This window comes from Anabas testudineus, chromosome 9, assembly GCF_900324465.2.
Source record: "Anabas testudineus chromosome 9, fAnaTes1.2, whole genome shotgun sequence".
Lineage (NCBI taxonomy): Eukaryota > Metazoa > Chordata > Actinopteri > Anabantiformes > Anabantidae > Anabas > Anabas testudineus.
In genome coordinates this window covers 26,136,651-26,149,656 of record NC_046618.1, presented here as the reverse complement: position 1 = coordinate 26,149,656, position 13,006 = coordinate 26,136,651, and the positions used below count along the sequence as shown (strand labels likewise).

Here is a 13,006-nt window from a genome sequence, read left to right as displayed (position 1 = left end):
TCTCTGGCAGTGTGTTAGACATGCAGAGAATAATGAAAGTCCTTCAGCTGATGTCAGGGAGCTTTTCAAAATGTCCACACACAAAAAAACAAAAACAAAAAAAACATTAGCGCTTAAAAATATACAAAATAAAGGTCTGAAATGCACATTATTTACATAACTTTTGTTTTTTGGCTAAATGTGCTGGTCTGTGATGAATACATACATATTCAGAGATATGAGCACATCCTTTATGTAATCTACTAAACTAATTGTGTCAGGAGCCATTGTTAGCAGACAGGGCCTGAATTTTCCGACTCTGTCATGGCTGTCAGGACGACAGAGTGGCATAGCGTGAGCTCTCCAACTTGCTCATTCATGCAGTTTTTCTTTTTTTGTGTGCATGTCCCCTACCAGCCAACTACTCTACTGCATTAATCACATTCATGAAATAAACAGCTTGACAGCTCTGCTTCTTAATAAACTCTGGGGGAAAAAAAGGCACAAAAGTGAAGTAGCACAGCGAGAGAGGGAGTCTGTCGAGAGGAAGCAAAATGAAGGATCGCAAATGATTCTTAGTCCACCAAAATAATAGTAGTAGTAATAGTAATGATAATGTACATCTTATTTTGTGGTATTTAAATCCTAACCTGTGCAGAATGATACCTAAAATTGAATCTTTAAATGCTGTAGACTACAATTAGGACAACACATCAAATCATAGTGAAACGACCCTTCACTCTCCAGGTGCCTGAGGTAATAGGAATAACACAGGTTCATTAACAATGGTATCACATGTTTGTATAGGTGAAAGTCTTATGAGTGTTGTCCAACACGTAAATGGTCTGAAAATGTGTCTTTCTGGAATGTTGGAATGCTACCAGGAGTCGTTCATGAAGACAGTTTGATGTCATCGATTTTGCTCAGAATTTCCTTCACTCCATCACTTCAATGCCCCACAGCTCCACACATCACATAGAAAGGAATCTAATTGGCTTTTTCGAGCGCTAAGCTCACAACTTCCCGATTGAGCAACACACCAGCTAATTGTGGTGACGTTTCATCTGCTTTAGAGCAACAGAGCTGTGGTTTGGCTCGCATAAGAAGCGAATTCTGAAAAACGAGTCGATGTCAAACTGCCAGCGTTGATAATAACTTCTCATGGAAAGCTAGAATGGGAGAGAAATGTGGAATGCTATGTTAGCTAATGTTCTAGAACATGGAATGCTGGAAGACTGTTTTCTAGAACGCCGTTGGGAATGTGCGAATGTTCGGACTGGTAGATGGTAAAAGGTACCGGAATGTGGCCAGAATGCTGAATGTGACAGCATAACAGTTTCTTTTGATGCAACATGATTGCTCCTCCACCTATTTACACACACCTACCTCATCAAATTAGCACCAGCCCTGCTAATTTTGCCCTGCAGCCACAGTGGAAGGAGGGATGGGGAGGGAACCAAGAGAGGAAAGAAATGAGATTCGCCTGAAGCTACGAATGTGCCAGCATGAGAGGAAATTACACTGATCATGACCGGGGGTCCACTGTGTGGGCAAAAAGCTTCCGATTGATTTAGCAGGTTCCTCCATCGCAGAGGGAGAAGAGCAAACACTCCTGACACATTCGGGACAAGTCATTTATAATCCATGAGTTAATTTGTTCTCCCATTCTCTCTCTTCCTGGTATCTCGTTCAGTTATTGGTATTTTTCCTTTATTCTCTTACTGTCCCTGTTTCCATTCTTCCATCCATCATTCCCTGACTCATTTATGTTTTGCTAAGCTTTCCCGATTTCTTCCAGCTTCCGATTTAAATTAAAAATTTTCCTTCCTTTTGCCTTTTCGTTCAATTTTCACACATTTCTTCTTTTACTTCCTTACCCTTTCCTTTAGGGTTTTAACTATTCAGCTGTTTCTGTAAATCTAAAGGACAAGGTCATTAATTCAGTGATTGCCCCATGCATACTCTCAGCTTTTGTTTGAGCCCCATCCCTGCTTAATCCTTCAGAAGAAGCTCTACAGGTCTTCGGCAGTGAGGACAGGGAGATGTTATAGAACGGCACCAAGACTTTCTGATCTTCTAGCCTTGGCCTTTGATACAATGGCCACATGTAGAACAGATCGATTAATGTCCATAAACATGAGAGAGCTTGGGGGGCTTAGAGAGGGAGTGTTTGAGTGTGTTCTAAGAGTGTTTGCGTGGTTCCCTTTGTGTCCCAGTGTGTGTTAGCTCACTTGATGAATGGCAAAGACTACAGCCGCGACCCCCCCCTCTCCCTCTCTGCCAAAACCTTGTCCTTCCTCATCACTCACGTCAAGCAACAGCGAGGATGACAGGGACGAGTGAGCTTCTGACTTTAAGCTCTACCAGAACAGGCTGCTAGCGATCCAGCTATCTATTGCCACCACGCCATAACCCCATCCCCTTTCCACCTCCATTTCCCCTGCAAGACAGGAATCGGCGAACAGACCGTGAGCGCATCGGCAACCTTAAACTCGGTGTGCTCCAGGGTTGTGCACTCCTTCAGCAGGTTTCAGCAGCTCTCTTGATCAGCTTTGCTTGTTTGGATACAATCCTTTTATTTCACGCTGCTCCCATGGTTGGTTCGGCAAAGCTCCCTCCTTCTCTCTGCTCTTAAATCCCAGTGATGATCAGTGTAAAAACCCTTTTGTTGAAAATCCACGGCTGTGTCAGTTTGTTTTTGAGCTGAATGACCTCGTGTTTCTAAGGGTAAATATACAAAGCACTGGAGTATATTTACATGTTTGGCTTCCTCCTTTTCCCCTCCTCCTCCTCCTCCTCTTCTTCCTCTCTTTCCTCAGTCTCTTTCTCTACAGCTGTAGTAAGAAGTACTACAGAACGCTTCTCTACATACCATACTACACTTGTGTTGTACTGCGTCCTTCCTGCTCCTCTCCTCACCTTTTTTTCTCCTTGCCAAGGTTGTACGTGCCGGGGTCGGGCTGTAGTTATTAGCTGTCGGAGCTTGACGTTCATTTGGCATTATCAGCACTTGTTTAATGGCTACTTAATGGGATTAATGGGCATAAGGTAATGAGTGTGGGATGGCTGAATGGCCGCAGGAGAGAAAAAATGGATGAATGAAGGAGGGGGAGAGAGGAAGAAAGGTAGTATTACAAATAACCGACTTGCTTATGACATGGCAAAAGTGCAACCCAGGGTTTCACACACACACACACACAGACAGTTTTCCGTTAGCTTAGCACCAGAGTTTTGACGCTAACACAGTCCCCAGTGGGCCTCGGTGTTGTTCAGTTATGTATAACATTTGCAGCAGACATGAATAAACAGCTCAGAGATACAAACTGGAATATGTACTCCCTCCTCCTCGTTTTATTTTTCCAAGAGCTACTTTCTACAAAGATGCAAACACAGAAATGTGCTGGAGTGAGGGGACATCCTTGCCCAGAGGAAGGTCTCATGGCTCTTTTAGTATTCTAGGTAATAGCCATATCCTTTCCAAGCCAGGAAATTTGAATGGGGACTATAATGCACAGAGTGAGGGATTTTAATGGCGTTGCAGAGGTGACTCTCCCCTGAGTTATGACAAAAATATTGATCATGCTTCAACGTCTAGCGAGAGGAGGCGTAACGGCAAGGGCAGCGAAGAGACGAATATTGAATAGGGTAATGGTAAAAGGCAGCCAAACGTATGAGGGCACTCAAGGCAAACTGAAAGAGAGACTGATACAAGGAAGAGGGAGAGAAGCAGACAAATGAAAAGCACTGACTGTGCAGCCAAAAGCAGCAGTTAAAATCTATACATTATCAAGAGTATAATTATCAAGCTGCTAATTAGAGCATTGTCAACTGAGCCGTGGTATCAAAATGAGTTATATCTAGTCGTTTTGTCTTGATCTAAAGATGGCAAAACATGAAATATCTTTCGCTTGAGGCAATGCAAAGCTAGAGTGAGATTTGTAAGAACCGTTGATGTCTCCATCACTGCAGTCTGCTGGTCCTTTACTAATAAGTTTTAAGGAGCGGTATACTGCTTTATAAAAGGTCATTCAGTCCCCCTGTGGAATCCCATCACACCTCTAATTACCAGCTTGAGAAAAAAGGTTTAAGCCCACTGTAACAGTCTGAAAGGCCTGATGGAGAGGTTGACATATAATTGTTCACGGCTGTGACACAGTCACAAAGGCGGTGAGCTGCTGTTTTCAGTCTCTACATGGCAGACGTGTCTAATCATGGCTGATGCACACAGCCTGGGAGGAGCTGAAGATATAATAAGCTGAGGACATAAACATTTAGGAAAAATCCCTGAACTCATTTAACCAAAAATACATTTGTTTTCCAACACAAAGGCAGTTTTTTGTTTTTACTGTGCACCTCCCCTGCAAAGCTAAGTGAATTGATTCTGCATAGCGTTAGTAATTAGTTAGTGTTATGAGATCCCCAATGTCAGCAAAGCAAAGCCCAAAAACCAAAGCTGCTGTGGTTTTAATGCCAGAATCAGGTGCTCAGATGTTCGACAGGCTGCCTGGCTGCGGGGCTAAGCCCGGGCTTAGCCCTGACACAGAGAGATTGCTGTGCACAGAGGAGAAAGGAAAAATTGCCTTTCATGGATTCAGGCAGATTATAGAGTTTAAGTCACCTGTCTACAACAGTTCATGGTCACGACGAATAATTTCCATCTATCTTAGGAGCCATTTTCCTTTTTCTCAGGTTGACAATGATACATTACAATATCGCTCCCAGACCTCTACTTGGTGTAGTGACTATCTCTCACAGTGGCTGTTGTCAAGTTCAGCAAACCAGGCAAGGCCCCTTTTTATCTAGTTCAATGTGATTTGGTGCTAAAGTTGGATCAAACAATCAATCAATTAATCAATACATGTGATAATCAATTTTCTCAGAACCAGTTTAATTAGAATCAGCAGTATACTGGTTTTCCTTCATTCAAAATACGAGACACTTGGATGTAAAGTATTAAGACGAAGTGTTGTGAGCTCAGCACTTTATCTGCTGATCCAAGGACTGTAAAAGTTTTGTCTTTACTTCTTGCTAGACAAATCCAATAAGCCACTGATCTTCAGTGACACATCAGACACAGTATTTTTTGTAGAGCAGACATTAACTTCCCAGACGTGAGCAGGAGAGAAGGCTTTGCCACTGTGAAACAATGAATCGTTCGACCTCAACTTCCAATTCCTTGACATTAGCAGGTCGGCCTTTTTCCATTATAAATCAACCTCTCTGCAGACAAAAGGTTGCCTTTCTGTGGTACAACTGACATTACGTGGCCCATTTTGAACGGGCTGTAGATTTACATTTTTAGGAAAGGAAGCAGAACCTTTTTGTCATTCCAATGGGCTTCATTCCAGCAAATGACTTCAAATTAATGGTGCCCATTTCAAGGGAGAAGTAGGATTTCAATTCAGACTTGAAGATCATTTATCCATTCCTGTGGGCTTACAACTCCATTACAGTAGTCGAAGTCAAACTAATACGAGGGACAAAGAATCCATTTTGAGATCTTTGTTACTAGATTGGTTAATACAATCTGGGAGTCAGTTAAGTCGTTTGGGAATATGCAACTCACCACCAACCACCTAACACTCAAAACAGAAGAAATTAAAGTGTAATTTCCTCCAAGGCCAAATAAGGCCAACATCTAAAGGAAGCCAGTATGACATGTAGTCTTTGCATCCCTCCTCCTCTTCCTCCTCTTTCTCTCTGGCCTCTTGCATCTCCTGTAGTGCATTTTGCTAGTCTTACTTCAGCTGATCTTTACAGAACTGCATTGCAACCCTCTTCCTCCTCCTCTTCATCTCAGTGCATCGCCTCTCCTCTCCTGCCCGCTGCAGTATGGCAGTAGATTGTTCCACTACAGATTCGTGCATCCCTCCTTCCTGCTATTGCCTTCACAGTATGTTGCCCCACCCCCTCCTTCTCCCTGCCCTACCTAAGTCTCCCCCACTGCCATACACTCACCCCCGCTGAGTGTTGGCAGCAGTGCGACACCTTAGATAATCGGGCCTTGCTGTCTTGTTCGCTCCTTGATAGACAAAGCGGTTGTTTTCCTTAATGAGGACAAACAACGTGTAGTTGGTAACATGTTGTTAGAATATGCTGTGTTTAATTCTGATCTTTTTTTTATTAGACCCCAAAGGCTCCAAAAATGAAGCTACTCACAAGAAAGGTACTTTCCTTTTCTTTCCCCTTTTTTTTAAGGTTTTCTTCTTCCCTGACCATAGTTTTCTGTTTATCAGTCACTCCTGCATTGATGAGGCATTTTCTAATGAGGGCATTTAGAGAAATGTCTGTTTGGGTTAAAAAATAAATAAGTAATGAAAGAATTAAATCATTTATATATGTATATATGCAACTCTATATCTATATATAGTCATGTGATGTGGGCTATGTTCATTTAAATGACAGAAGAACATCTGGTGAAAACATATTTGTCAAACATCAGCAATGTTTCAAGCTTTGCTTCATTTATTGTGTTGACAAAGGATTTTTCTCTCTTAATGCCATAATTATTGTATAATTGTTTCATTAGTGGCACAACAGCAATCACTGCTCAGTATGATGTTTAAGGCCTCAGGTGTGCCTGTTGTAAACTGTAAAGTGTCAGCTCGCCTTTCCTGTGACAGTAAGGAGTTTTGTTCTCCTCATGATGTGCTGTGTTGATGCACAGCTCTTTTTATCTCCTCTTGTGTAGAACTTCACACTACATACAAATTATTATGCTGCTCAGAAAGTGGATTTAATCTTTAATTTTAGGTTTTTTTGCACTCCATTATGGCTGCTTTCTAAGTCTATTACAGTGCATATAAATATACATGTATGACACCGGGAAGCTGCTGTACGAGCAGTAGAAATAGTCCAGGATGACTCCATTGTTGGCGAGTAATGGGTGATTAAAACTACTGAATGACACAAGTACAGTAGCAAGAAAAAGTATGTGAACCTTTGGAAATGTTGTGGTTTTCTGCATTATATTGTCATAAAACATGCAAATGATTTTCTCGTTTCAGAAGGTTCACATACTTTTTCTTGTCCCTGTATAACACACAGCCACCCTCACAGTGCTGCTGACTGTTTTACAGCATTTCAATCACAATTACAAAATGTTTTCATCTAATTTGAGCAGATATGGTGCTACAGTAGATATATTTACATTTTACTGGAGCTCGAGTGTGTTGTAAAGCGAGGATTATTCTTTTCTTGTGTCACCTGTCGACTCGCGTACCTGACAGTTGGGAACTAGCTTTACCACCCACCCTGACTCAGCCTCGACTTTACTAAGTCAATAAATGGCTTTTTGGTACTCATGGTTTCACACTGTCCTGCAGAAAGAAACAAAATCTCCAACAGTCCCACCGATCTACTGGATGTCCTCCTTGAGGCTTGATGGTATAGTATATAATAAGATGAATTAGTACTGTGTACATAGTACTGTACAATAAAATACAGTTAGATTGAAGTAGTAGTTGTGCAGTTTTTGTATGTAAAGTATAGTACAGTAAAATATAGTGCACATTGTAGCAGTAGTTGTGTAGTAAAGTAGAGTATGTACAGTATAGTACATGCATAGTATAGTAGTATGTAGTGTAGCAGTGTAGTACAAAACAGTATGAATAATAGATAGATAGATACTGACGTGCTGTACAGAATAACGTACTGTATATTTGTACTGTATATATGTATGTGATATATTTATGTAATATACTGTAGTATAGGGGCCATTTTGGCTCATTAGCTTAACATGCTAACACTGCTTTACAGTGGCTCCTGTCAGGCATAACTAATGAGTATGTGGTTTTAATTTTTATGCACAAAGTGGAGGTCAAGGCATAAACCCTCACTACCACCACCACCACACACTCACACAAACACACACACACACACACACACACACACACACACACATACAGTACACAAATAAACACAGAGGTGCATCCTGCAGTTGCTGCTGCAGGATTTTCCCAACAATGACTGTTGTTGCAGCCGAGGTGACGCACCGGGCAGCGTCATACACAGTCAACACAGGTTAAGAAGAACTGTTTTGTAGGAATATATTCTTAGTGATTATAGCAGCTACACAGGAAGTATCCAGAGTCCCATTGCCCCAAAAGTTGACTCCGAATACATCTTAAGATTATTAAAAGAAAAATTCAGCTGCAGCATCGTGCTGCTGATATGATCCTTTTGTGTCTGATTACTCTGGGTGACTAATGCTATTCAGAGAGACTCTGTTGGTTTGCAGACTAAAGACCCCAATTACCTCCTGAGCTTACTCTGCTGGCCAATACTGTCAGCTTCACAGGAGACGGTGTTTTATATTAGCAGCACGGCTGCCTCCAGTCTGCTGCGATGCATAAGTTACCCACAGGCTGAGCCGAGACAAAAAGAAAAGCTGCAAAGCTAATAAGAGATAATTTCTCATTTTAATGTTCAAATAGGAAAAGGGGAATTAAGGACATCTGTAGTTGTGACTGGAGGCGTTGTCAAGAAAAGGAAGCAAAAACATATGTTTGTAATTTGAATAGTGATGTGTGCTGGTTTGCTGGTTATTATTAATAATAGTCTGACTCATGTTTTTAAATTCACTGCACAGGCAGGTACCGCTAACTATCCAAGAGACTCATTTAGCACAGACAGAAAAGACTGATGCTAATGTCAGGGGGTTTCATGTTTATGACGACTCTAATACTAAAGAGTAAAGAGCAGTCAGGTCAACCAGTGCTCATGAAATGGTGAGTTCAAGTTTCTGCTCCACTGTGGCTGTGAAATGTGGTGTTAAATGACCTGAAAACTCTCCACTGACATCTAACGACTTATCAGAAAGGAGTTGGCCTGCTGCAGATTAAACCTCATTGATTTGTTGTGATCATGGTTCTTACTTTGCACAGGAAACAATAATTACTTCCTTTTACTACTTTGACTTTGACTTGATCTCCATTCTGCCTCCTCGATGGGGCCTCAAACCTTTAGGTTCAGTGACTGTTATAGACGAACCTCCGCCCTTTTTCATCAGACATCATGGTTGACATTCATGGTTTTACTAGAAAGTAGAAAGCGAGGACAATTATATCTGGTTGACTTTTGGACGGAATTGTCATTTTCAGAAACGTTTTTAGACCAAACGAGATGACAGCAGCAGGGACATGAAGAGAAAAAGATAAGGTTAATGTAGAAGGAAAAGGGGAACGATGCAAAATGATAAAAGCACGGATGGAGACTAGATGAAATGGCAAATGTGAGGAAAGGACAACTTACCAACGAGAAGGTTAATAAGGAGAAAGAAAAGAGAAATGAAAGATAATTAACTTACTGAGGAAAAGAAAGAAAATAAAGCAATGAGAGCAAACTAAATTAAAGGACAGTAAGTGGGGTGGAGGACATGAAAGAAAAGAACGGACAGAATCACTGCTGTCCTTCCTTCAACATACGTACCTTCATTCACTTTGACAGCAAGTGAGAGAAAAAAGGGGGAATGAGAACGGTACATCCAGAAAGGAGACGAAAGTCAAACAAAAAACCAAAACACGACAGCAGAGAGCCGTCACTGAGGAGGAAAGGCAGGAGGAAGGGGACACGAGAAGAGAGGAGGTGGGGGATGGCGTTAAAGGAGCCCTCTCTTCCAGCATGTTTTCAGTCGGCAGGTTGGAGCCTGAAGCCTCCGCTCGGGCCACCTTCGGCTGCAGCCGTTCTTCCAGATCAGGACCTCTCAGCTCCTTCTGTTGTGGGACGACCAGCACATACACCCCTCACCTCCTCACACCGGAGCTCTGAACGTTGATGTTCGGCTAAAGGATGTTTGTCTTCTAACAGAGTCTGGGCTCTTCTCCCCCTCGGTGTTGTGCCCGAGGCCTGAGGATTGAGTCTGTTCCTGATCTAGATTTATGCTTTTCCAAGTGCCCGTTTGTAATGTGACTGCATAAAGCTTCGGGGAGGTGACACTTTAATGTGACGGCTGCAGGCTGGAGCATATTGCACTTAGTTTACTTTTTTATTGAGAGCAAGAAAAAATCTGCTTTGTAGATTTATGCTTATCAAGTGGCCTGTCTCACACAGAACACCTTTTTAATGTGATTGCACAATGTTGCAGAATACTAACACTGCAAAATGACTACTACTAATACTGCAGGCCGGAGCACAGAGTGGGGTTTGACTCACCGTAAAGCTCCATAGTACCCTACATAGATGAAATACAAGTGGCCTATTTTAGAGAGTATAGTGTGACCGTATGGTGCTTGTGACTGCAGGGATTTCCTCACCTATAGGAATTCTAACAAATCCATACATACACAACAAAAGTAATTCAGAAGTGTCCAGTTGAATTGTTTAAGATGAGGTAAGATCAGAAGACTCATTGATCCCAGAAGGAGAAATTCATGTGTCACAGCAGCAGAGTCAGATATATAATGTAGATTTCTTCTTAGCTAGTAGCTAATAGAAGCTGCTGAAGCCATATACAAACACAGATCAGAAGGATCCCAGTAAGTGAGGAGAAACAGAGGAGCTGCTGTAACAACAGGCGCCATTCTAGAGGTAGTTTAACAGGTTCCTGCAAAACATGTTCAAATAAAATCACAAAAGCTGTGAATAATTTATAAAAAGAAGAATTAATAAAGTCTAATTACTGAGCAGACCTTCAGTCCAAAATGAGAATTTAATGTTAATGTAAAGATGCAGAACCTATTTCACTTCTATTAATGCAGTAATTGACTTTGAAGTTCAAAGTAAAATAAAGTAAAAGTAAAGTTTCTTTATTGTTTTTTGTTGTAACAGCAGCAGAACAACATTTCAAATTAAACCTGATGATAAAACTGAATCGACCTATTTTATCAGAGACTTTCAGGGCACTGTGTTTTAGTGTTTCAGAGATAAGGTGAGGGGGTGGACTGTGTGTGTGTGTGTGTGTGTGTGTGTGTGGTGTGTGCGTGTGTGTGTGTGTCTCTCCACTAATCACACATGAGCATCTACCTTCCTCTCGAGATGATTAAAAGCGTTGCACTAACAGCTGAGTATGACGACACACCGTTAAATCACATTTACTGAGCAGACGACCGTCTCTCTCTCTCTCACACACACACACACACACACACACACACACACACACACACACACACACACACACCAAACAGTCCATCTGTACAAACACAGCCTGGCACACAAACACAGAAACAGTAAACAGGAAGGACCAAGAAAACACATGCACCCATGTTCACATGAGCAAAACCAGAGTCACTAATAGTCAAACACGCTCTCAAAAATACAAGTGTACACTGCAAATACAAACACTTCTCTTTTTAAATCTGTCACTTGTGCTCATTCTCTCTCTCTCTCACACACACACACACACACACACACACTTTGCAGCATCACTACCTTTCAGTAATCCAGTGCAATAAAGCCGCGGTCACCTCGTCTCTGTTGCAGTGTCTCCTCTGTAGGCCGGCAATTGATTTCTGTCTCTCTGCAGTCAGGAAGCTGTCAGCCTGTCACGTCACTCAAAACCTTTGTGTCTCTGGACTCTGGAGACTCAGCGATGATGTTTACTAATTCACTGCAGAATATTTATTAGAGAAAAAAGATCAACTTTACCTTTAAACATGTCAGTGTGTGGGTAGGACTGTTTTCAGTGTAGTGTTTGCTTCTTTCAGACCGACGTGCAGCTCCCAGTCTGTTTTCACCATCTGAAAATGGCCACAGCCTTACGTCATATTTTTACTTGACTGTCTAAGTACAATTCTAAATAATTTCTACTTTACTTTAAGGTATTTTCATTTTCTCCTACTTCACATTTCACAGGCAAATAGTGTACTTTTACTCCTATTACTGTTTAATAACGTATAGTTACTTTTCAGAATCAGACTGATGATGCAAAACACAGTATATTGCTGAAATTTGATTCTGATATTCAGCAGGGCATAAAGTAATTTACCAGTGACTACTTCTCACATACAGGACCAGTCATGCTTCACATTTAAATGTATCCACTTGGTAAAACAATGCAAATTCAACCTACTTACTCAAGCACAATGTGATGACACTGATGAAAACAGCTGAATTTAAACCATCCACCAATTCATCACAGTGTTATTCATGAAACTCACAGAACTCTTCCATATGCCAGATGCTTTATTCAGCTCATCATTCATATACAATGCTTTTATTCACTTAAATTATTCATATCTCAAATGTTTGCATCAAATAGGACAAATAAACAGAAAGAGAGAAATGCTTTGGACCATGATTAATACCTAGATTAAAGTGTGTGTGTTAAGATACAATGTGCAAACAGAGAATATGGGAGAGAGGACATGCACGCAAGCACATGCTGTCAGCCAGAGACAGACATACGCAGATAAAGACTGAAAACACTCGCAGGCACGAATGCCAATTTTGAGTAAATATGCACAGACAAACACACGCACACACACACACACACACACACACACACACACACACACACACACACACACACTAAGCCTCAGGTGATTTCTGACCAGGCTGCAATGCATCCATCCATCTCTGCATCCCTGCCTCTATGTCTGCCTCCCACTTTGAATACATTTCATCTCATAATGAAACTTGAACTCCCTGTGGCTGCGAGAGAGAATACGAATGAGAGAAAGACGCAGAGAAAAGGAAGAAATAGAGTCACAGGAAGAGTAAAGGGAGATGGAGGAAGAGGAGGAGTAAAACATATCATAAGGACATTTCTCCTCTCTCGTTGGGGACAAAGTTTTTCCCTAAAGTTCAGTCTGTGGAAGATGCGATGATGGATGGTTGAGTGTGGAGGCAGGAGAAACCACCATTCCTCATCTCACCACTTCAATTAAAATGTGACAGGAAGTGTTTTTTTCCACCCGCCACTGATCAACCACGCTGTTTACCCCCTCGTTTAAATCTAAAAGGGTTTGCTGTTCTATAGGGGAAGCCAGGTAGGCGCTTTTATACCGTATGTGGGAGTATAATGAGCACTGACTGTGTAAATGAAGAGGAATCGAGCACGGGAGAACCGCTACATGGGATGCAGACAGGT

At 41.6% G+C, this 13,006-nt stretch overlaps 1 protein-coding gene across 1 annotated transcript in view; it reads left to right on the top strand.

Annotated features, from left to right (window-relative positions):
• Positions 1–13,006, top strand: part of glra1 (glycine receptor, alpha 1) — a gene marked incomplete at its 5' end in the record, with an annotated part of 64,921 nt that overhangs the window by 9,539 nt on the left and 42,376 nt on the right. The window contains one exon of the mRNA XM_026343172.1: positions 6,107–6,145. Coding sequence (XP_026198957.1) covers positions 6,107–6,145 — 39 coding nt within the window. The remainder of the gene's footprint in view (positions 1–6,106; positions 6,146–13,006) is intronic.